At 56.2% G+C, this 21,335-nt stretch overlaps 1 protein-coding gene across 1 annotated transcript in view; it reads left to right on the forward strand.

Annotated features, from left to right (window-relative positions):
* Positions 1-21,335, forward strand: part of FER1L5 (fer-1 like family member 5) — a gene marked incomplete at both ends in the record, with an annotated part of 48,227 nt that overhangs the window by 18,924 nt on the left and 7,968 nt on the right. Inside the window, 20 exons of the mRNA XM_082672774.1 lie at positions 2,267-2,310; positions 2,404-2,486; positions 2,566-2,660; positions 3,638-3,766; positions 5,454-5,631; positions 11,055-11,179; positions 12,005-12,105; positions 12,827-13,004; positions 13,080-13,235; positions 14,189-14,320; positions 15,483-15,646; positions 15,972-16,086; positions 16,611-16,713; positions 17,257-17,420; positions 17,510-17,683; positions 17,927-18,071; positions 18,198-18,275; positions 19,163-19,344; positions 19,887-20,048; positions 20,374-20,475. Coding sequence (XP_082528900.1) covers positions 2,267-2,310; positions 2,404-2,486; positions 2,566-2,660; positions 3,638-3,766; positions 5,454-5,631; positions 11,055-11,179; positions 12,005-12,105; positions 12,827-13,004; positions 13,080-13,235; positions 14,189-14,320; positions 15,483-15,646; positions 15,972-16,086; positions 16,611-16,713; positions 17,257-17,420; positions 17,510-17,683; positions 17,927-18,071; positions 18,198-18,275; positions 19,163-19,344; positions 19,887-20,048; positions 20,374-20,475 — 2,610 coding nt within the window. The remainder of the gene's footprint in view (positions 1-2,266; positions 2,311-2,403; positions 2,487-2,565; positions 2,661-3,637; positions 3,767-5,453; positions 5,632-11,054; positions 11,180-12,004; positions 12,106-12,826; positions 13,005-13,079; positions 13,236-14,188; positions 14,321-15,482; positions 15,647-15,971; positions 16,087-16,610; positions 16,714-17,256; positions 17,421-17,509; positions 17,684-17,926; positions 18,072-18,197; positions 18,276-19,162; positions 19,345-19,886; positions 20,049-20,373; positions 20,476-21,335) is intronic.

Below are 21,335 nucleotides of genomic sequence, written 5' to 3' on the forward strand. Positions count from 1 at the left end.
GGATTCTGACCCACTGCGCCACGAGGGAAGTCCCTATGAGTCATCATTTTTAACCATTCCTCATAATCCCCACCTTCTTGGGTGACTTTATAGGTTCTTAAAGTAGGGAGAGATTTTAGAGGGGACCCAGTCCACCCCCCACCCTTGCTCCCTCCCACCTTTTCTAGCTGTGATGAAGCTCATGGCTGGAATCCTTAGTTGCTCTGTGGATGCTCAGGGCCTTGGATGTCCTCGCTCACGTTCAGCTTCCTTCAGGCTCAGAAGACAGTGGGGAGGTGCAGTCAGGGGGGCCAGGCCCCCCTTCATCCTTGAAAGAGAGCTTCCAATGTCTGAAGATGTCCAAACACACTCTGGACCGTCACCCATTTCCTGAAGACACAGTCTCCGGCGCTGGGGCGATCTGGGTGCAGGCCTCATTGTCACTAGCCCTCTGGAAGTGCAGCAGGCAGATGTGAACTCACTCGGAAGTGGCAGGATGACTGCACAGCCAGTGGCATCTGAGAACAGCTGGTCAGGGCCCCAGCAAGGCAGGCTGCAGGGGGCGTGCTGCTGAAAATGGTCTGTGCCAGTTAGCAGTTCAAGGGCTCCCGGACAGGAGGGGAATCAAGACAAGGAACTGGGAAAGGGGAGGAGACTTCCCAAGGATGGGTGAACAGATGGTTCCACCATAAATTCAAATATGGAGGGTTTGGTACTTTGGAAGACCTGGATGCCCAACGACTCCCATCTCTCCACTTCCAGTGTTCTTCCTTAACCTGGGTGATCTCCTCGTAGCTTACTAACCAGATGCTCAGCTGGAAAGCCCTTTCTTTCCCCGCTCCCCCTGACCCTCGGCTTCCATGGCAAGGGGAAAAGGAGAGGGGAGTGGAGAACTGAGGACCCCAGGCCACACCCCAGGAACTGCTGTGAGCAGAGGAGAGGCTCCAGCTGAGAGGATTTGGGGCCCACTCAGGCCTCAGCCCCAACAGCTCTGTTTTATACGTGGATTTTTTGTTTCTATAACTGAGGGCAGAGCAGAGGTAAGACTCAGAAGCTTGGGTTCCAATCCTGATTCTACCCCTTACCGTGCGATCTCAAGCAAGTCCCTCTCTGGGCCTCAGTCCTGCTCGGTAAATAGGGACAGTCAGGCCTTGCCAGAGTGGGTAGGGGCTCTGCATGTTACATGAGAACTTCAGGAACTCAGCCTCTCTGTGCCACAGTGTTCCTGTCTGACAATAGGAATGATCATAGCTCCTGGCTTCTGGGGTTGTGGGCGGGGTGGGTCTCTCAGGTGATCCACGTAGACCATTCAGGACATGCTGGGGACGACAGAAGCCTCCCCAGAGTGGCAGCTATTATGATTTACTCTTTGAGGAGATAGATGTCCCGCTGTTTAAAGGTTAGGTGCTAGGGAATTCCTTGGCGGTCCAGTGGTTAGGACTCTGTCCTCTCAGTGCTGAGGGCCCAGGTTCAATCCCTGGTCGGGGAACTAAGATCCCACAAGCTGCAGGGCATGGCCAAAAAAAAATTAAATTAAATTAAAATAAAATAAATAAATAAAGGTTAACTGTTAAATGTGAGGAAGACATTCGAGGCCTACAGCCTCCCCATGAGGCTTGGTAAACACGCCTCCAGACTGAAGGGCCGTGTGAGGACCGCAATCATGCAGCCCAAAGTAGGGTGGACTCTGGTCCACTAGGGCCCGATTTATTTTATAAAATTTATAAAATAAATTTTATACATTTATTTATTTATTTGTTTTTATTTTTGACTGTGTTGGGTCTTCGTTGAGGTGCGTGGACTTCTCATTTTCATGGCTTCCCTTGTTGCAGAGCACCGTCTGTAGGCACACAGGCTTCAGTAGTTGTGGCACGTGGGCTCAGTAGTTGTGGCTTGCGGGCTTAGTTGCTCTGCGGCATATGGGATCTTCCCAGACCAGGGCTCGAACCCATGTCCCCTGCATTGGCAGGCGGATTCTTAACCACTGTGCCACCAGGGAAGCCAGGTCCACTAGGGAACTTATATAATGAGGGGCCATTTTAAGAATAAGAATACAAAATGATCATGGGACACAGTGCAAGGCCTTTCCCAGGCCCTTGCAAAGGGCCGATGCAGTGGGGGGCCCACAGCCAAAGGTCCATAAGCTCCCATGGTCAGTCCCACTGGGCTCACTGGTAACCGAGCCAGGCCTTGACCCAGACTCAGGACTTTCCATCTGCTCCCAGTTTCAGCAAGGCCCAGGCCATCCGAGCAGGCACCCACTGCCCCTCTCGCTTGCCCCTTGCAGCTGCCCTGCCTCTCCAGCTACATCAAGTTCAGAGTCTTGGACTGGTGAGCAACTGGGTGGAGACTGGAAAACACGCCAGGGAGGAAGAAATCAGAGCTGGGCCAGGGGCTCAGCCTGCAGGGTGTGTTTCTCTCCAGCCCCGGGAACAAGTGCCATGATGAGATCGGGACCGTCAGCCTGTTCCTCAACCAGATCTCGTCCACTGGAGCAGAAATAGAAGGCAAGCAAGCCCCCGGCCCCGCCTCCTGCACCTCTCCCCCCCCGGGCCTGGGGAACCTTCTCACCCTCTCCCCTTGCAGGCATGTACTCTGGCTTCCTCCCCTGCTTTGGGCCCAGCTTCCTGACTCTCCGTGGGGGTAAAAAGGCCCCTTTCAGGATCAAGGAGGAAGACGCTGTAAGCTTCTCATGTTAGCTCTAGGGAACAGAGGAGGTAAAACCAACCATGTGTAAGGCACCGGGGCCTGGGGACTGCCTGGGGAGGGCCAGGCCCTGGTTTCTGTCCACCACACTCCAGCAGAGGACTTGAAGGCTGTACGCAAATGGCCATATAAATACGGGGCATGTGCTGTGGTCCAAGAAAGGAACAGATGGAGTGCTCTGGGCAGTCACTGAGGAAGGGACGTTGAGATGAGACCTCAGGTAAGAGTTTCGGCAGGTGGAACGTCATAGGCAACAAAAGAAACAGCACAGGTAAATGTGGAAAAGCACTGGGTTATTCAAGACTGGTGGTAAATGCCAGAAAGCCAATTGGCAAAAGAAGGGAATGGGGCTGGGAAGGAATCTGAGTGAGGAAGGGCTGCAGAAACCAGGACCTCAATGCCGTTAGGAGACTCTCCCATGCTCACTCCATCTCTCATCTCTCCTGCTCTTTCCTGGGCCTCATTCATTCCTACTGCAGCCTTGCCTCCCTGCTGGGAAGGGGACCATAGAAGCCTCTACTAGGGAAGGCCAGGGAAGCATTCTAATTGGCCTTCCTAGGTCATGTGTGCTCCCCTTTGACCAATCACTGTTGCTGAGGAGGCAGGGCCTGTCCTGATTGGCCAGGCTGGGATAATTCAATAGGTACCACGGTCCCCTCCAAGCATGAAGGGTTTACCAGGAACAGGGCCCTTCAGGTGGGCCAGCAGGTAGAACTGCATGAAGGGGAAGAGTGGACCTAAGGGTGTAGAAGATGGCTTAGGGCCCAGAGATTTCCAGGCATGGCCGTGACTGGAGTTTCTGGAATTCCTCCCTGGGACTGTGGTCAGCCCTAGGTAGGAAGTTACAGGACAACCCTGTCCTTCCTTCAGAGGTTTCAGGGGAGACTTTCCTGGTTGTTGTTTTTTTTTTCTCTCATCCCTTTTCTCGCCGTTTTCCTTCCTGTTACACTAGACTATTCCCAACATTGTTAAGGATGGTTTAGCTTATCGAGGTCGAGTCTTCCTGGAGTTAATCACCCACGTCAAGTCCCATCAAGATGCTACGATGAAGGATCTCTCCCAAGATGTGATCAGCGTAGAGGTAACCACAGGAAGAAGGAGCTCCTCTGCCTGCCCCTGGTCTGCTGTGGGTCCCGTTTCTGACATTGCAAGAGGCCCTGGCCAGCAGTGGAATGAGCTTTTTGGATGTGTGAGGATGTTTGGTCGATCCACCTGAGTCTTTGCTAAGCCCCTACGGGGGCTTCCTGCCGTGCCAATCCCAGGAGGTTAGGGGACCCAGTAAAGACAAGGCTTCAGTTTAAGAGATGTGTAACCCATTTAAGGAGAAATGATGTTCTAAGGAGCCTGGATTTCTTCCTGAAGGCTAAGGAGGGTCACTGAGGCAGGAAGGGGCAGGAGGAACAGAGTCAGGAATAGACTGGAAGGGAGTAAATTGGGCCACCCACTTAGGAGGAATGGGGACACAGTTACAGGGGAGGAGAACTGGAGAGGAGGGAGCAGGTGCCAGAGACCCTCTGGAAACAACGATCAGAGCCACTGACCGACAGGACACTAAGAAGTGAGGCTGACTCCCATTTTCTGCCTCAGGTGGCGAGGTGGGAAGGTGGGGGGCGTATATCCACATGGGCTCCCCAAAGGAGGAACAGGTCTGGGGGAGATGATGAGTCCCACCTTTGACGTGTGCTTGTGAGACACCCACGAAGACCAGTCCCCAAGGCTGCTAGACAGCCAGATGTGTCATCAACACACATCCAAGGATCTATACAAGGTTCTGGAGGAATTGCCCTGGGGAGTAGGTGGAGTGAAAGGAGAAGGGAGCTGAGGCTGGAGCCCATCAGGAAGCACAGCCTATGAGACTGGAGGAGGAGGAGGGTGACTCTGCAGAGAGACGGAGGGGGAGTCTGCAAAGCGGAGAACTGAGGCAGCCTCCGGAGGGGAGAGGTGCAGAAAGGAGCGAGCAGCGATCTGAATGTGGAGGAGAAAAGGGTTGAGGACCCAAAAGCGTGCACTGGTTATTAGGAAGACACCAGTAGCCTTGGGTCAGGAGAGAAGCCAGGCTGCCGTGGGCGGGAGGGAGAAGTTATAGATGGTGCATAGAGGCAAGTGCATAGAAACTTGGCTGCAAAGTTGACGGAGATAAGATCAGGTTACAGCTAGATAGTGGCTCAGACGGGACAAGGAGGGTTATTTTTTAAGAGGGGGAGACTTGAGCTAGTGAGCAGACTGGGAGAATGCATAAGTAGGGCAGAGGTAGACAGTGGAAATGAGAGAGGGGCTCACATGATGGATAGAGGACCTGAGCAGACGGACTCGCGGTGGGAGGACGGGGTTTGACAAAAGCCAAGAGCAGATGTGTGTGTGTATGCATCCTCCACCACGCACCCCTGCCCACACTCGGTCTCATCCGATGGGGGGCATTTAGGCAAAACGGAGAGGGGTGGGGGTGGCCCAACTCAGAGTCTAGCCTGACCAGGGAGCAGACCCTCCTGCCTGATTTCAGGAAGAGGAGGAACCAGGGCCGGCTGGGTGGAGGGGGCCAGGTGACGGAAGTCCTGGGAGGAACTTCCCTTGATCAGCCAGGTGAGTGGGAGTCAAGGCAGGATTTTGAGAGGGGGCAGGCGTTCAGTGATGGTCTAGGTCACCCTGAATAGAAGCAAAGGTAGCTTTTGAAAGAAACTGGGCCCCTCATGCTTGCCTCCCTGCCTGTCTCTATAGCCTTGTTCATCCCTTGGCTTACGCACTGGGGATGTGGTGGGTTATTGTTTTAGAAGCACCAGAACCGCCAGAAGTATGGACTGTGTGTCATCTTCCTTTCCTGTACCATGATGCCCAACTTTAAGGACCCGATACAATTCGAGGTCAGCATTGGTCACTATGGAAACAAGACGGACCTGAGTTACAAGCCTCTCGTCTCCACCACACAGTACAGCCAAGTGATATATGATGGTAAGAGTCAGATCCAACAAAAGAAGAGAGCAGCCAGTGCATGCCGGGCTCTGTGTTGGCCCTTTTAATGGTATTAGCTCACGGTACCTTCATAGTCATTGTTAACCCACATTTAGACGTGAGGAAAGTGAGCTTCAGGGAGGTGAAGTTACCTGCCAAACATTGCACAGCTAGCTAGTAGGTGGTGAACCCACGACAAGAACTGAAACTAGGTTTTGACTTCAAGTCCTTCTCTGCACTACATTCCACACCACAGCTTCCCAACCTCATCTTCTTTCCTGCTACTCTGAACCACCCCCATCCAGCCATGTGGCTACCATCCACTACTCACCTGCCCACCTTCCATCCATCCTTGAATCCACTTATCCACACATTCATCCATTCAACTACCACCCATCCACTAACCCAATCATGCAACCAACCACCCATCCACCCATCCATCCTTTCATCCAATGTATACTCATTGGACACTTCTATGGGGCACTATAAGTTTCTCGAAGTGCAGTCCCTAGGCCAGCCCCATCAACGTCACCTGGCAACTGATAGAAATGCATATTCTTGGCTTCACCCCACACCTACAGAAGCAGAAAACAGAACAGCAATCTGCGTTTCAACAAGCCCTCCAGGTGACTGGCATGCGTGCTAAAGTTTGAGAACCACTGCTCTAGAGGAACACTATCTCACTTTCATCTTTGTCAGCTTCACCCTCTCATCACCCATGGAGGGCTTTCCATGCATCCCCCTTGTCTGCCTGTTTTTTTTTTTTTCTTGCTGTATGCGGGCCTCTCACTGTTGTGGCCTCTCCCGTTGGCGGAGCACAGGCTCCAGATGCGCAGGCTCAGCAGCCATGGCTCACGGGCCCAGCCGCTCCGCGGCATGTGGGATCTTCCCAGGCCGGGGCACGAGCCCGTGTCCCCTGCATCGGCAGGCGGACTCTCAACCACTGCGCCACCAGGGAAGCCCTTAGTGGTGTCTTTTGAAGTGCAAACATTTTCAACTGGCTGAAGTTCAATTTTTTTTTTCTTTTATCGTGTCATACCTAAGAACTCTTTGCCCAACGCAGGATCATGAAGATTTTCTCCAATTCTTTCTTCTAAAATGTTTTAGTTTTAATTCTTACATTTAGCTCTATGATTCATTTTGAATTAATTGTCATATGGGTATCCAATTTTTCAAGCACCATTTGTAAAAAGGACTATCCTTTTCCCATGTGAGTTTTTTTAAATTATATTTTTAAATATTCTGTTCCATTGTTCAGGTTTTCTACTTTGGGGTCTCCATTTATGACCTTAATAATTCTCCTTGGTTTTCTTCTATATCTGTCATTTTCTCCCTGATCCTTTTTGGATCTTTATTTCCATCTTATTTTGGTCGCTTTTCTTATTTCTGTGCCTCTCACTGGATTGTCTGCAGAGTCTAATGTCCCTTGGGCTTCCTTTCATGTGGTCTTCCCTCCTGTGATGTTTTTGGTTGTTTTCTATTCGTTTTCTGAGTTTTGCTGGCTCACATGTCCTTGTCCGAGTCCTGGGTTCGTTCTGGGGGTGGATTTTTGCCGGCACTTTCTGCACTCGGCTCCCATCAAGCCGTGACTCTCGCTGCCTGTCTTGCTGTTCCTTCCCCGCAGGTGACTTCTGCCACCCTTCAATACTTGCAGCTCCTAGGGCACTCACAGTTGCTTTTGGCAGCCCTTATGTGTATTTTGAGCCTGCAGATTATATCTGTCTCCTTGTTTTGCTGAAAATGGAGTTATTTTCCTTCTCCTTGTTGCTTTTGTATGCTCTCCAAGAGTAGAAGAAGAAAATTGCTGTCTCGTATCGGCACGCTCATATCTGAGAGCCCCAGTCATGGATCCCTGCTTATTTATCATTCCAGGGATTCACTCAGTGCCAGGGTCTGAAACTGGCGTCTTTTCAACGATTCTGGATAATTATAAAATACTTTCTCTTTGAAGATTACCTCTTCCCCTTTTCTTTCCTAGCTCTGTCTCGAATTCACTCTATCCTCTGTGGAACTTCTTGTGCTGTTCTGCACATTTTAAAATCTTTTGGGACTTCTCTGGTGGCGCAGTGGTTAAGAATCCGCCTGCTAACTCAGGAGACACAGGTTCGAGCCCTGGTCCAGGAAGATCCCATCATGCCACGGAGCAACTTAGCCCGTGCGCCACAACTACTGAGCCCTAGTGCCACAACTGCTGAAGCCCATGCACCTAGAGCCCATGCTCCACAATAAGAGAAGTCACCACACTGAGAAGCCCACGCACCACAACGAAGAGTAGCCCCTGCTCACCGCAGCTAGAGAAAGCCTGTGTGCAGCAACGAAGACACAACGCAGGAAAGAAAGAAAGAAAGAAAGCTATTAAATCTGGCCCATTTAATATGGACCATTAAAAAAAATCTTTCTTCCACGTTTTTCATCTCTCTGGACTGCATTCTGCATAATTTCTTCTAGATTTTTCACGAGAGGTCTTAGGTAATCAACCATTCTATTAAAACCTTCTGGCAGATCCCTCTCCCTCTCCCTCACTTCATCCTTCTCCACAGCATTTTCCACCATTTGACACACTGTATTTTATGTATGTTGCCTTTTTTGCTCCCACTATTTCCTTAAATTCTTGAGTAAACTTTTTTTTTTTTTTTTTGCGGTACGTGGGCCTCTCACTGCTGTGGCCTCTCCCGTTGCGGAGCACAGGCTCCAGATGCGCAGGCTCAGCGGCCATGGCTCACGGGCCCAGCCGCTCCGCGGCACGTGGGATCTTCCCGGACCGGGGCACGAACCCGTGTCCCATGCATCGGCAGGCGGACTCCCAACCATTGCGCCACCAGGGAAGCCCTTGAGTAAACTTTCGATTCAAGTATAACACATCTATGGAGGAGTACACAAACCAAAGCGTCCAGCTCAATGAATTACCGCAAGGCAAACATACCCACATAACATTCAGACCACGAAACCAAGTCCCGACATCCCAGAGGCCCCTTGAGCCCTCAGCCCCCCTCTGCCAAGGGCTGCTATCCCTCTCCTAACTGCCAGTTGGTTTTGTCTGGTTTTTAACTTTATATAAAAGAAATCATATAGTATGTATTGTTTTGTGCCTGGCTTCTTTTGCTCATCATTTTATTTGTGAAATGCATTCACAAACCTAGATGCTGTTGGGTGTAGTTGTGGCTCGTTTATTCTCATGGCTATATAGTATTCCATTGTGCAAATACCGTAATTTATTTATGCCTTCTACTGCTGAAGGAGATTTTGGACCGTTATGAGTAGTGCTACTGTGAACATTTTTCTCTTGATAATGCTGTTCTATGACTTTCTGTTGGTTGTATACGTAGGAGCAGGATTGCTGGGGTAGAGGGTATGTATATTGCTTCTTAGCTGCTCGTTTTCTTGGAATTTTATCTGTGGGAATCCTTTGGGACTTGACCCAAATTTCATGCTCCAGTGAGGATTTGTCTTTGCCTCCTCTAGTTACCTGGGGCACTGCCAACCAGAGACTGCGTCAAGTTTTCTCTGGACCGTGCAGGTGGCATGAGTGAAGAATGCAACCTGCATGAGGCCCCACTTGTGGTTACAAATTTTCAGGAAAATTCCTGCCCCTCTACCCGGAGCCACGCTGGAGATGGGCGAGTTTCCTTACTGTCTTCTTCCGTGTGGTGGATTCTTTCTCACTGAATGAGGGTTTAGGGTTTGCAGTGCCAGCTCTGCATAGCAGACTAGTTTGCTCGGCCTGCCATCAGAATGTACTGCAAATTGGGCGGCTTATAACACGAATGAGTTCTCTCACAGTTCTGGAGGCTAGAAGTCTGAAATCAAGGTGTTGGTGGGTTGATTCCTTCTGATGGATCCGGGGAAGAATCTCTTCCACGCCTCTCTCCCAGCTCCTACGTGTTGCCTGCCATCTTCGGTGCTCCTTGGCTTGTAGATATATCACTGCATCTCTGCCTTCATCTCCACACGGTGTTCTGCCTCTGTCTCTTGTCTCTACAGGCCTGTCATCTCTCTGTCCCTCTCCTCTGCTTATAAGGACACCAGTCCTTATGGGTTAAGGGTCCAACCTACTCCAGTACGATCTCGTTTTACCTAATTACAGCTGCAATGACCCTATTTCCAAATAAGGTCACATGCAAAGGTAGCAGGGATTGGGACTTCAACATAGTTTTACAGGGGATGCAATTCCACCCATGTCACATGGGGTGTCCTGTTAGATTGCCCACCCCGGGCAGTGTTCGGCTCTCTCTCCTGGGCCCTGGCAGTTGTCAAAAAGAACCGGTTCTCCAAGATTTGCCAGAAACTCGGAGGACAAAAGTCCGCTTTGCTTCCGCTTGCCTCACAGACTTTCTGCTTTTACTTTATTTTTGTTTTCTGTGGATTTCTTGCTTTTGTGTCAACCCAGCAATACATCTCATAAAAAGAATCCCTTGGGAATTCCCTGGTGGTCCAGTGGTTAGGACTCCACGCTTTCACTCTCATGGGACCGGGTTCGATCCCTGGTCGGGGAATTAAAATCCCGCAAGCCACACAGTGCGGACAAAAAAAAAAAAAAAGATTCCTTTATGCTTCACCTAGCTTTTCCCCCCCTTTTCTTTTTTTAAATAAATTTATTTATTATTTTATTTTTTGGCTGTGATGGGTCTTCGTTGAGGTGCGCGGGCTTCTCATTGCGGTGGCTTCTCTTGTTTCGGAGCACGGGCTCTAGAGCACAGGCTCAGTAGTTGTGGTGCACGGGCTTAGCTTCTCCGCGGCATGTGGGATCTTCCCGGGCCAGGGCTCGAACCCATGTCCCCTGCATTGGCAAGCGGATTCTTAACCACTGCACCACCAGGGAAGTCCCCCGCTCTTTTCAATAAGGATCATGGCCAGGAGACCCAGCCTGCCAAGCCCATCACTGGCTGTGTCCATGCTTACTCCTCTACCCCCCTCCTCTGCACGGCAGGCCCTTCATGTCAGATGTCTGCCCACGCCAAGCAAACCCTGGGGCTCCCGAACACAGGACCCACTCCTCATGTGCCTACCCGCCACCCAGAAGGAAGACCCTACCTCAGGGCAGGCCCCTGGCCTTGGCATCTTGCCTGAGTTAGGGGCACGGGCTCTGGAACTGAATGCCTGCTTTATACCACCTGGTTGTGCCACCACAGGGAAACGGCTTCCCATCACTAGCCTGGGTTTTCCCACCTATAAACTGGGGACTCGTAAGGCTGTGTGACACTGAGCACAGTGAACGCTCCGGCCAGCCGGCTGTGCTCGTCAAAGCGCGTCCATCCTGGCCTGGCCTGCAGCCCACCTTCCAGTAGGAGGAGTCTAGTAAGGATGCTTAGCAGATCCTAGAGGAATGAAGTAGCCCAAGAAAGGTCCTCTGAGGGGACACAGCGAGGGAACACTGTCCCTCAGACCTCCAGCCCCCACCCCCTGCTCGTGTCTCTGTGTCTCAGGGAACATCTACCATTATGTGCCCTGGTACAACACCAAGCCCGTCGTGGCCGTGACCTCCTACTGGGAGGACGTCAGCTTCCGCATGAACTGCCTCAACCTCCTCCAGTTCACTCGGGACCGCCTGGTGAGTGGTGTGGGGACGGGGGATGGGGTGGCGGTACACGGAAGGACCCAGGTCATTGATGGGAGACTTGGGAAAATGAATCGCAGTCTTAGGAACCCGGTCACTCAGCTCTCTCATGCACTCCACACCAATTGAGACAGACGTGCCAGACACAGGCACTGAAGACACAACGATGGGTAGACACAGTCTTCGCCAGCAGGGAAGTCGGATATGCAAATAGGCGGTACGCAGTGCAGTAGGGCTGCGGTGGCGATGCAGGAGAACCATGGGGGCAGAGAGATTGGGGTGGGGGAGATGAAGAGAGGAGAGTCAGAGGAGGTGTTCAAAAAGGAGATGACATTGGAGCAGAGTCTTGCTGGGGGTAGAGAAGGGAACGACAGGCAGAGCCATGGTGATAGGAAGTTCGGGGGTGGTGGGGGCCTGGAGGTGAGGTGGAAATAAGGCCAGGGAAGCTGGGAAGGGTCCGATCACAAAAGGTCTTCATGACTGTTAAGGAAGGAAGCCGCAGAGCAGTTTTAGGCAGGAGAGCCACCTGGTGCCCCCGCCTCAGATATGACTTTCTCGCACCGATAGAAGGGGAGCCCAGTGTCAGGGCCCTGTAACCTCTTCACCGTCCCACCCTGTCCTGGCTCCTTCCCGCCACCCATTGGGAGGGTGGGTGGGAATCCTAGCCTTGCAAGGGCGTGTGACAGCTTCGGACTGACATCCCCAGGTTACCCCTCAAATATCCCCAAGTCCTGGCTGAAACCATCTTGGGCCAATCAGCCCTGCAGCCTGTCCTGAGGGAGCCCCATGCTCACTTGCCACTTCTCTCCTGCTGGGCAGAAAGCCAATCTGGACACCCTGAAATCCATGAGGAATCCAAGGGACTCGGCTCTACTCCTCCAGTGGGAGAAACTGCTGAGGGAGCTGATGGAGGACTGCAAGTAGGGGCGGTGGGCACCTCACCCGGGGCAGGGGCTGAGCCAGACCAGGCTCACACAGGGTCTGGGGGGCAGACAGGACCCTACAGAACAGCCCTCACCGCCACCCTTCCGCACCCCTGCCTCCACAGGAAATATGAGATCTGCGCAGATCTCTCCCCAAACCACAGAGCTGCCTCTCTCCCATTCAGGGACCCCCAAAATGGTCCTGACCTCCCCACCCATCACTGTTCCCCCCACACCCATGCCTGGGGCTCCTCCCAAACCAGCCTCCCCGTTGTCCAGACAAGCCCTGCACAGTCCCGGCCCGTACCTTTTCCCCTGCCGCTCCTTCTATCCACAAGGCCCTCTTTGGGGTCCTGCCTGTTCTGGAAGAGCCATTGTAAGGCTCCTCCTGGCCCGGCAGCCCACATGGATCCTCCCCACTCCCGCCCGGGTTTGGTTGGCCCCTGTCTCACAGCTCACACCTCTGTCCATGAGGAGGTCCTGAGCACGAGCCTGGCACACTGCAGGGGCTGGGAGGATGGGAAGGGGAAGGATGAGGACCCAGGGGCCAGGACCGCAGTGAGTGGGCTTCCTAAGGAGGGTGGGCAGGGCTCCCCGGGTCAGGCCAGCAGGCGCGGGGCAGAATCTTGGGTCTAGGAAGGGCACTGAGGCCGGGCGGGATGGTGAGCAAGGGACATGGAGAGAGACTCAGCCCCCACCCTCCCGGTCCTGGCCACAGGCGCCCACTGCCCTGCATGACTGATCAGCCCAAAGCAACCGACCTGGACAAGAAGAGGTGGCAGCTCCGCAGCCTCCTTCTGCAGGAGCTGGCCCGGAAGGCCAAGGAAGCCCAGCCCAGGGACATGGTGGCCACCGTGGAGGGCTGGCTGTACCGCCTCAACGCCGTGCTCCCCGAGGTGGGTGCTGGACACTCCGGCCGGGAGCGGGCCATGGAGCTGGCCACGTGGGCCTGACGCTGTCCCGCCCGGCAGCCCCAGACAAACCTCCCGGACGTGATGATCTGGCTGATGTCCCGGGAGCAGCGAGTGGCCTATGCACAGGTGCCCGCCCACACCATCCTGTTCTCCCCGACCGGGGCCCGGCACTCCGGCAGGTTCTGTGGGAAGACACAGACCCTCTTCCTGCAGGTGGGGAGGCCAGGGGTCCTCAGGGGAGGAGAGGGCCTAGGACGTCCCAAGGGAGAAGCCCTGAACCCCCCCCCACCCCGGGCAGCCCCCATGAGCCTCCCAAGGGCATGCCCACTTCCTCTCTGTCAGGCCCTTTACCAGGTGAAATGGGGTTTAAACAGTTCTCCAGAGGAAGGCGGGGGCCTGGGACCATCAGCATGTGGCCGACACCAAGTCCACGCCACCATAACTATTCCTCAAATGTGTCCCCTCCATCATCCGATGCTTCACTTGGTCCTGTCCCTGTCCTGTCTCCCCTGGACCACGACTGGCTGCTAGCTACATATTTAATACCTATAAGGTTTGGGTGCCAGCCCCTCATATCAGACACAATCCATAAATAAGGCTGACTGACCACAAGTCCCCTGCCCTGAAGACAGCCCTGTGCTTCCAGCCCACCCCCTGGGAGGCAGGTGGGGGACACTGCCTCCGTCTCGGAGACGTCCCTGGCTCCCCGCTGCCCTTTCCGCCATGGTGGAAGGGCCCACCTGAGTCCTTCTCATCCTGGAAGAATCACTGAGACTTGAATCCTGGCTCTACCACTCACTGGCTTGTGTGAGCCGGAGCCAACTCCTGAGCGTGTCTGGCCTCAGCCTGCTCCTCTGTGAAATGGGCCTGGCGATAACGATGCCCGCCTTGTGGTGGTGTGTGAGGATCAGAGCACTTAGCACGTTGCCTGGCACATAGCAAGCATCGTTGTCAATGGCCCCATCAGCACGAGTCCTCCCTGGAGCATTCCCAGGTTCCCCAGCGGCACCCGTACCGGCCTCTGTTATGGCCATCACCCAACTCAGTGTGAGGCCCCTGCTCCCAGGGCTCAGGGTGAAGGGGCAGGTGTGTGTGCCCCTCCCTCACCCGCACCCCTGCCCCTGGGGGCCTGCACCCCCGTGGTTGCTGACCTACCTCCGGCTCAGTACCCAGAGGGTGAAGGAAAGAAGGACACGCTTCCGGCCCAGCTCCGGGTCTGCATGTGGCTCGGCAACGTGACCGACAGCAAGGACCTGCAGCTGCTCCGCCAGGGCGAAGTGGTCGTGTCCGCGGAGACGGTGAGCGGGGCCCCGGGTGGGGCCCAGCGGGAGGGTGACCCGGCAACAGCCCAGCTCCGAAGGTGGAGATGAACATCACTGGCAGAATCCGAGAACCGTGAAAGGGGCTCGAGAGAGGTGGCAGAAACTAAAGAGGTCCCCTGTTGACAAGCCGTAGGCTGCGGTGACAGGAGCGCAGCTGAATGGTCCCCTGGGGCTGGTCACTCTCACCCAGACGGAGGTTTATGGGGAGTTTCTCCCAATTCGTTCAGGGTGTGTGAGGTGAGCCAGGCTCCGACTGCTTGCAGGGGGTCTCGTCCATCATCAGCGTGACAGCCCGGGACCCCTGCCGACCCCAGCTGGGTCCTGCAGGCCAGCCTGGTGGTGCCGGGGAGGGGGAGGCCTGGGACAGTCAGAGGGGCCGGAAATGAGGCATGTTCCCTTAGAACCGTAAACCCAGGAGGTGTGTGAGCAGCCGGCCAGAGGCCGCTCTGTAATCAGAGGAGGGGAGGACATGGCTCAGGAGAAGGTCCTGAGAACAGAAGAGAAATAAGTTTTGAGTTTCGGGCTTTTTAACTTACTTTGTCAAAACATTTTCATGGTTCCTAAGTTGCATGTTGTGGATAGATTGTAGAACTTGAGGTGCTGAGACAGAGAGGGATTTAGGATGAGTGCGTGCCCAGAAGGGGAATGTGGAAGAAAGGTCCAGAGGCAGCAAAGACAGGGCAGTGGTGGAGCAGGACCAGGTTCCCCAGGGTCAGCAGTGACACGGGGTGGACAGGTCACATCCCAGGCACCACCAGGCTCTAACACAGGCATCCACCCCACTCCACTCCTCGAGAGCTGAGCCGCCTGGGGTAGAGGTGACCTTTGAGCCTCAGTCTCCTCAACTGTGAAATGGGAGTGTGCGGCTGAAAGGGGTTAGTTCATGTAATGCCCTTGGCATGGGCCCAGCCACAGTGAGCACTTGACGAGTGGCAGCTGCCTGTGCTGATTGACAGCGGGGGCGATGCCGTCCCATTACAAGCGACAACGCAGCTCCTGCCCCCGGGCAGGTGCCACATGGCCCTCTGCCTGACTACCACATTTCTGGGAGGTGCTTACAGCCCAGAGTGGGGGACCTAGGGCCAGTGCTGGGTATGCTGGGGGTGGCAGCAGGCACTGATGGACTCCCCTCCCCCAGTACGAGAACGAGGCCAAGTATAAGGACCAGTGGGGACAGCAGTGGCTGCAGCACTGCCCCAGCTTCTCGGACGTCATGGGGCACAAGGCCCTCCCCAAGGAAGATTTCAAGGAGCCCCATGGATGGCACTGGCAGGGGCCATGGACAGTGGAACCTCAGCGGAGGTAAGGCTGGGATGTGGGACCCGGAGCCTGTGAGCCCCTGGACAGGCAGCAGTGGAGCTGACGCCGCTTCTTACCCAGGAGGGCCAGTAGGCAGCAGCCCAGAGAGGCGGGCACACAGCCACTGCAGCCTGGTTCCGGGGGCTGGGGTGCATAGGACAGGGGGACCTGCCCGCCACCCTACCTTGCATGCCAGGCCCCGCTGCCCAGCCTTGCCCAGAGCAGGTGGGGCTGCCAGGCATGGCAGTGCTCAGCCAACAGAGGAGGACCCCAGGGGCCTGTAAGCTCAGGGAGATATGCTGGGAACTTGGGGTCTCACTGCCCCCAGGCTCCTCCTGGACACAGACATCAACAAGAGCCAGGTGCTGGAGGAGGTGTACGAGAACCAGTGCCGAGACGCCACGGGGGCCTGGGGGCCTGCCGCCATCCCCAACACAGACGTGGTGAGCAGGGGGCGCGGGGGGGCCAGCGATTCAACCAGGGGGGCACCTTGGAAGCTGGGGTGTCTGAGTGGAAAGAGCACTGGATCAGGCGTTACCAACTGAGCCCTGCTCCCTGGTGTGACCTTGGGTGAGCGCTGATGGGGTTTGTATCCCAAGGTGGTGGGGAGAGGTGCCCTAAATGGGACTGGAAGGACGACAGAGTGGGCACCTTTCCTTCCCCCTTTCGAAGGTGGCGCTTTTACCCAGAATTCAAAGTTCAGTAAGGAACTGAACTTTGAATTTTGTTTCTTTTTTTCTGGCTGCACCGCGCGGCACGTGGGATCTTAGTTCCCCAACCAGGGATCGAACCTGGGCCTCCAGCCGTGGAAGCGCGGAGCCCTAACCACTAGACCACAGGGGAATTCCCGAATTTTGTTTCATTTTTCACGAACTTAAATTTAAGGAGCCCCAGGAGGCTGGAGGCCACGATGGCTGCAGTAGGCGAGCAACACGGCCCTTGGCCCACCCTCTCTGTGCACCCACAGAACGGAGAACCCGTGGAGGCCCGGGAGAATGTGAAGTGTCCCCAAGGCTGGCACGTGAAGAAGAACTGGGCTGTGGAGCTGAACCACGCGGTGGACAGTGAAGGTCAGTCCTCTGGGCGGCGGCTAAGGGCGGCAGGGCCTGGAACTGAAAGTAGCCAGGCTGTCGGGTGGGGTAGGCCTGCGTTCCTGGGGGGCCTCAGTCTCCGGAGAGCAGGGCCTCCACCCTTGCCACAGACGTGGGCCCCAGCTTTGAGACAGGGCAGGTGCTAAGCGCCTCCCGAGCATGTGAACTGGGGTCGCGTCCAGAGCCTGGTTCACCCCAGGTGGCTCCAGGGAAGGGGCGGTGGGCTGGGAGTCGGAAGACCTGGGCTCAAGATGCAGCCTCTGCTACTTACGGGCTGTGTGACCTTGTGCGGGTCCCAGGACGCCTGTGAGCCTCACCTTCCTTGTCTGTAAGATGGGCAGTTGAGCCCAGGCCACCAGTGACGCAGTGTGACCACACCTTCCTTTGTGGCCGGAGAGACCCGGACGTGAGGGACAGCACTGCCCCCTCGGCCTGCCCTTCCAGGGCTTATCTCTCAGGCCTGTCCGAGCCCCCGAGCCTGTGGGCCCCTGGGCACCCACGGGCTGTATCCTGGTCCCTCAGGCTGGGAGTACGGAGTGGGCATCCCGCCCTCGGGGCTGCCCCAGGTCTGGAACTCGGTGGAGAAGACCTACTACTCCTGCCGCCGCCGGCGCTGGGCGCGCGTGCGCTACCGGGACCACGGGAGGCTGAGCCACGAGCAGGAGACCCTGTCCTTCCTGCAGCTGGTGAGGGGCCGCCTGGTCAGGGACCTGGCGGGACCATGGATGGGACCCACCCTTGGCCAGGTGAGAGGGTGACTCTGCTCCCCCCGCAGCACCACCCCAGCCTGGCTGAGGACGAGGAAGGCTGGGAGTACGGCGTCTTCGGTTCCAAGTTCCACCTGAACCCTCAGCCCCAGAGCCAGTTCCGTCGCCGCCGCTGGCACCGCAGGCTGGCCCCCAACAAGGTCAAGGGCATTGCATCCATATTCCTCCTGGAGGGATCCTTGGTAAAGCCCCAGTGGGCTAGGTGTCTCTTCCCTGCAACCCCACCTCCGGAGCCAGGGCCCCCTGGTGCGCCAGGCAGACGGAGACGCCCCGTGTGGCCAGATGCACTGACCACTGCAGGTGGGGGGACCTGGGCCCCGGAACCACATCCTCAGGCTTTGGATGGGGAGAAGGGTGACCTGGGCCTGGGCTGGGGGAGGCAGGAAAGGCACCTATGAGCCTCAGGGAGTCTGTCCTGGGCACAGAGTCTAGATATGAAACAGCAAGCTAAGAGGGAAGCGGACGTGGTGTCGTCGACACGGAGACTGGACAGAATCAGGAGCTCCTGGAGGGCTCCCCCAGAGATCACCCAGCCACCCAACCTGCCCTTCATCTACTGCATCTTCAACAGTGAGCATTCAATTGAGAGTCGGCTTGGGTGGCCCCGGAGACACCCAGCACCGGAGGGCAGGGAGCAGGGGGCATGGGGTGGGGATCCTGGGGACGGGTGGCGGACACAGCTCCTCTCTTACCCAGAGCCCCACTACTACCAGCTCTTCTGCTACATCTACCAGGCCCGGAACCTGATGTCTAACCACATCCAGACATTCCAGGGTAGGCGTGGGCACCTCTTCTCCCCCAGCCCCTCCATGTGGCCACCCAGCAGTATAAAGGATGTGGCGAGGAGGGGGTGACACACATGCAGACCCCTGCCCCCAGCAGCTCATGGCCCTGGTTTGGGGAAGAGACACAAGAACAAGGAATACAAGGTGGGACCGCTCTTGTGGTGTGTCCCCAACACTGTGGAATCAAGACAGGGAGGCTTCATCCCACTGGAGGCCACTTAGCTGAGCCTTGAAGAGGAAGGAGGAGTTTGCTGGGCCTTGACAAGGAAGAGGGAGGATGAGACACAAAGGCGAGAGAGAGGATGACATGCTTGGGAACCACTTGTTCCTTGTGCTGGACAGAAGATGAGGGGTGGGGAGGAGGGGTGGCAATTTCTAGCCCTGTGTGGAGGCCCCATGGGAGGTTTCAGGTGAGTCACGTGCTCCTGCCTTGGGCTGGCAGTGGCCCTGTTTGTTGGGAGCCAGACTGTTGGACAAGGGTCTGAGCCGGGGCAGTGGATGTCTGCTGGGAGCTGTGTCCACTGGGCATCAGCACCCTCGTCGAGAGGGTCGTGTGATGTTCCTTGATGCCAAGGCCACTTGCTGAGGCTGTGTGAGGGCAGCCACGTGTAGCCTGGCCCCCAGAACCCCTCCAGAGGAGCCGCCGGGCCCTCCGCATCTGTGACGGCTAGGCCCCAACCATGATGGTATAAGGGGCCTCTAGCTATAAGCCCATGTGCTCTGTGGCTTACTCTGAGGTGGCCTTCTGGGGAGCTGGAGTGGCTGTGGCTGTCTGGCCTGAGCCTCCCCGGGTACCCAGTCCGGTGGCGGCAGCAGCCAGAAGAGGGGAGAGCCTCACTCGGCAGCTCGAAGGCACGGCTCTCCTTCCACCCACAGCGCCCTTCATTCGGTTGGTCTTCTTGAACCACAGCCAGTGTACCCAAACCCTGAAGAGCTCTGCAGCCCCTACGTGGGCCCAGACGCTCATCTTCCAGCACCTCCTCCTGTACGAGAACCCCCAGGACACCAAAGAGAGCCCGCCATTCGTGGTGTTGGAACTGTGGCAGCGGGACCCCCAGGTAAGGTGGGCTGGGCTGGGCAGAGCTCTGAGAAGTTTTTAATGTATTTTTTTGGCCGTGCCATGCGGCATGCTGGATCTTAGTTCCCAGACCAGGGATTGAACCTGTGCCCACTGCAGTGGAAGCGCGGAGTCCTAACCACTGAACCGCCAGGGAATTCCGTGAGGAGCTTTTATTTTATTTGATTTTTTTGCGGTACATGGGCCTCTCACTGTTGTGGCCTCTCCCATTGCAGAGCACAGGCTCCGGACGTGCAGGCTCAGCGGTCATGGCTCACGGGCCCAGCCCCTCCGCGGCACGTGGGATCCTCCCGGACCGGGGCACGAACCCGTGTCCCCTGCATCGGCAGGCGGACTCTCAACCACTGCTCCAGCAGGGAAGCCCAGGAGCTTTTATTTTAGAGGAGAATATTCGGAAAGTGCTCCAGCGGGACCTGATTCGCAGAGCACATCGCATTGATCCTAGAGTTGTCAGAATCCCAGGAGGAGCCAGACCCCTGCCAGCCTGGCCTCCATGTTTTGTGAACTTCCCCTTCCCTCCAGGGCAATGAGAGCTTGTGGGGACGGAGCATGTGGTCACCGGTGGTCTGGCTGGATGTCCAAAAACGGATCCTGCCCCCCATGAGGTGGCACCCCCTTGTAAAAGGGTTGGAGGAGGAAGAGGGCGAGATCTTGGCGTCCTGTGAGCTGATCCTCGAGACTGAGGTGCTGGGAGAGAGGGCCCGGCTGGGAGTGTGGTGCCCAGCGCCCTCACCCTGCCCCACTCCCCTGCCACATGTCCCCACAGCCAGCGGCCCCCAACCGCAGCCCCTCAGCGAAGTCCTGGGGCCCGGGAACCAGAACACTGGGCTGGGAGGTGCCGGCCTGCCCAATCTCTCCCTAACTCCCCTGCCAGCTTCTGCCCATAGGGCTCCGGGGCCGCCGCAGTTGAGCCTCTTAGGGTCCTGCTTGCGTGTGTGGCGGGGCGGGGGACAGTAGGACCAGCCCAACAGGGCCTCAGGCTCCCTGCTCTCCAACCTCATCCCTTCAGAGTCTCAGACAGCAGCTGCCACTCTTAAGTGTTCCCTGGAAGAGTGGGATCTACATCCTCCCCAAGAGCATCCAGCCCACGCTAAGGAAAATGGCTATTGAGGTGACGACACGTGGAGCAGGGCGGGTGGGCAGGGCGCAAGCCACCCCCAGAGCAGCCGAGCACCACGGTGCGCTCTCTGCTGACCCCCTTGGGCCTCCTGCCTACCTGCTCCAAAGCTTGGACCCCGAGAAGATACCATGTGAGAGATGGAGGGAGACAGGAGAGAAATGAAGTTCTGATAGAACATTTAAAAGTCTTTTCATGCAAACCTCTGCAGTGGGTCGTAGACAAAGGGCTTTAGCAACCATTACCTACAGATGTAAGCCTCATGAGGCCCCTGTGCAAAAAGTAGGGACGACCTTCCAGAGACGGAAATTCAGGCTCTGAGAGACAACACATCCACGCACAGTGACACAGGGGCTCAGTGGCAGCGCCAGGGTTTAGGCCCGGCCCTGCCTGACTCCAAATGCCAGGATGTTTCTCACGTCTTCTGAAAGTAGCATGGAGGCGCCCAGGTCAGAACCTACGCGCCCTGCGGCAAAGAGCGGAAGATGGTCAGGTCCTCCCCTCACTGGAGCCAAGATCAGACCGCCTGGCTGGTTTCCACTCTGGCCCTGAGGCGGCTCAATGAGTAGGGTGTGGACAGCTCCTGGGGTACCCAGTGTTTGTCCGTTGAGAGTGAGACCCCAGGGTGCTGGCTCGCTGACTGGCCATGGAGTTCTGTGGGATCCAGGTCAGCCACGAGCTGGACGGCACCGAGGTGCCCAAGAACCCCGGGGCACTCCAGCTGCTGCGGGCCTGGGGGGCAGCCGGCAGCGGGAGGTAACCCCTGAGAGAGATGATTAGAGGCCAGATGGGCAGCGGGGGAGGAAGGGCAATACCTAATGGGCACCTCCCTCGTGGAGGAGCGACGACAGCGC

Source organism: Grampus griseus, assembly GCF_964374135.1.
Source record: "Grampus griseus genome assembly, chromosome: 15".
In the NCBI taxonomy this organism is placed as follows: Eukaryota; Metazoa; Chordata; class Mammalia; order Artiodactyla; family Delphinidae; genus Grampus; species Grampus griseus.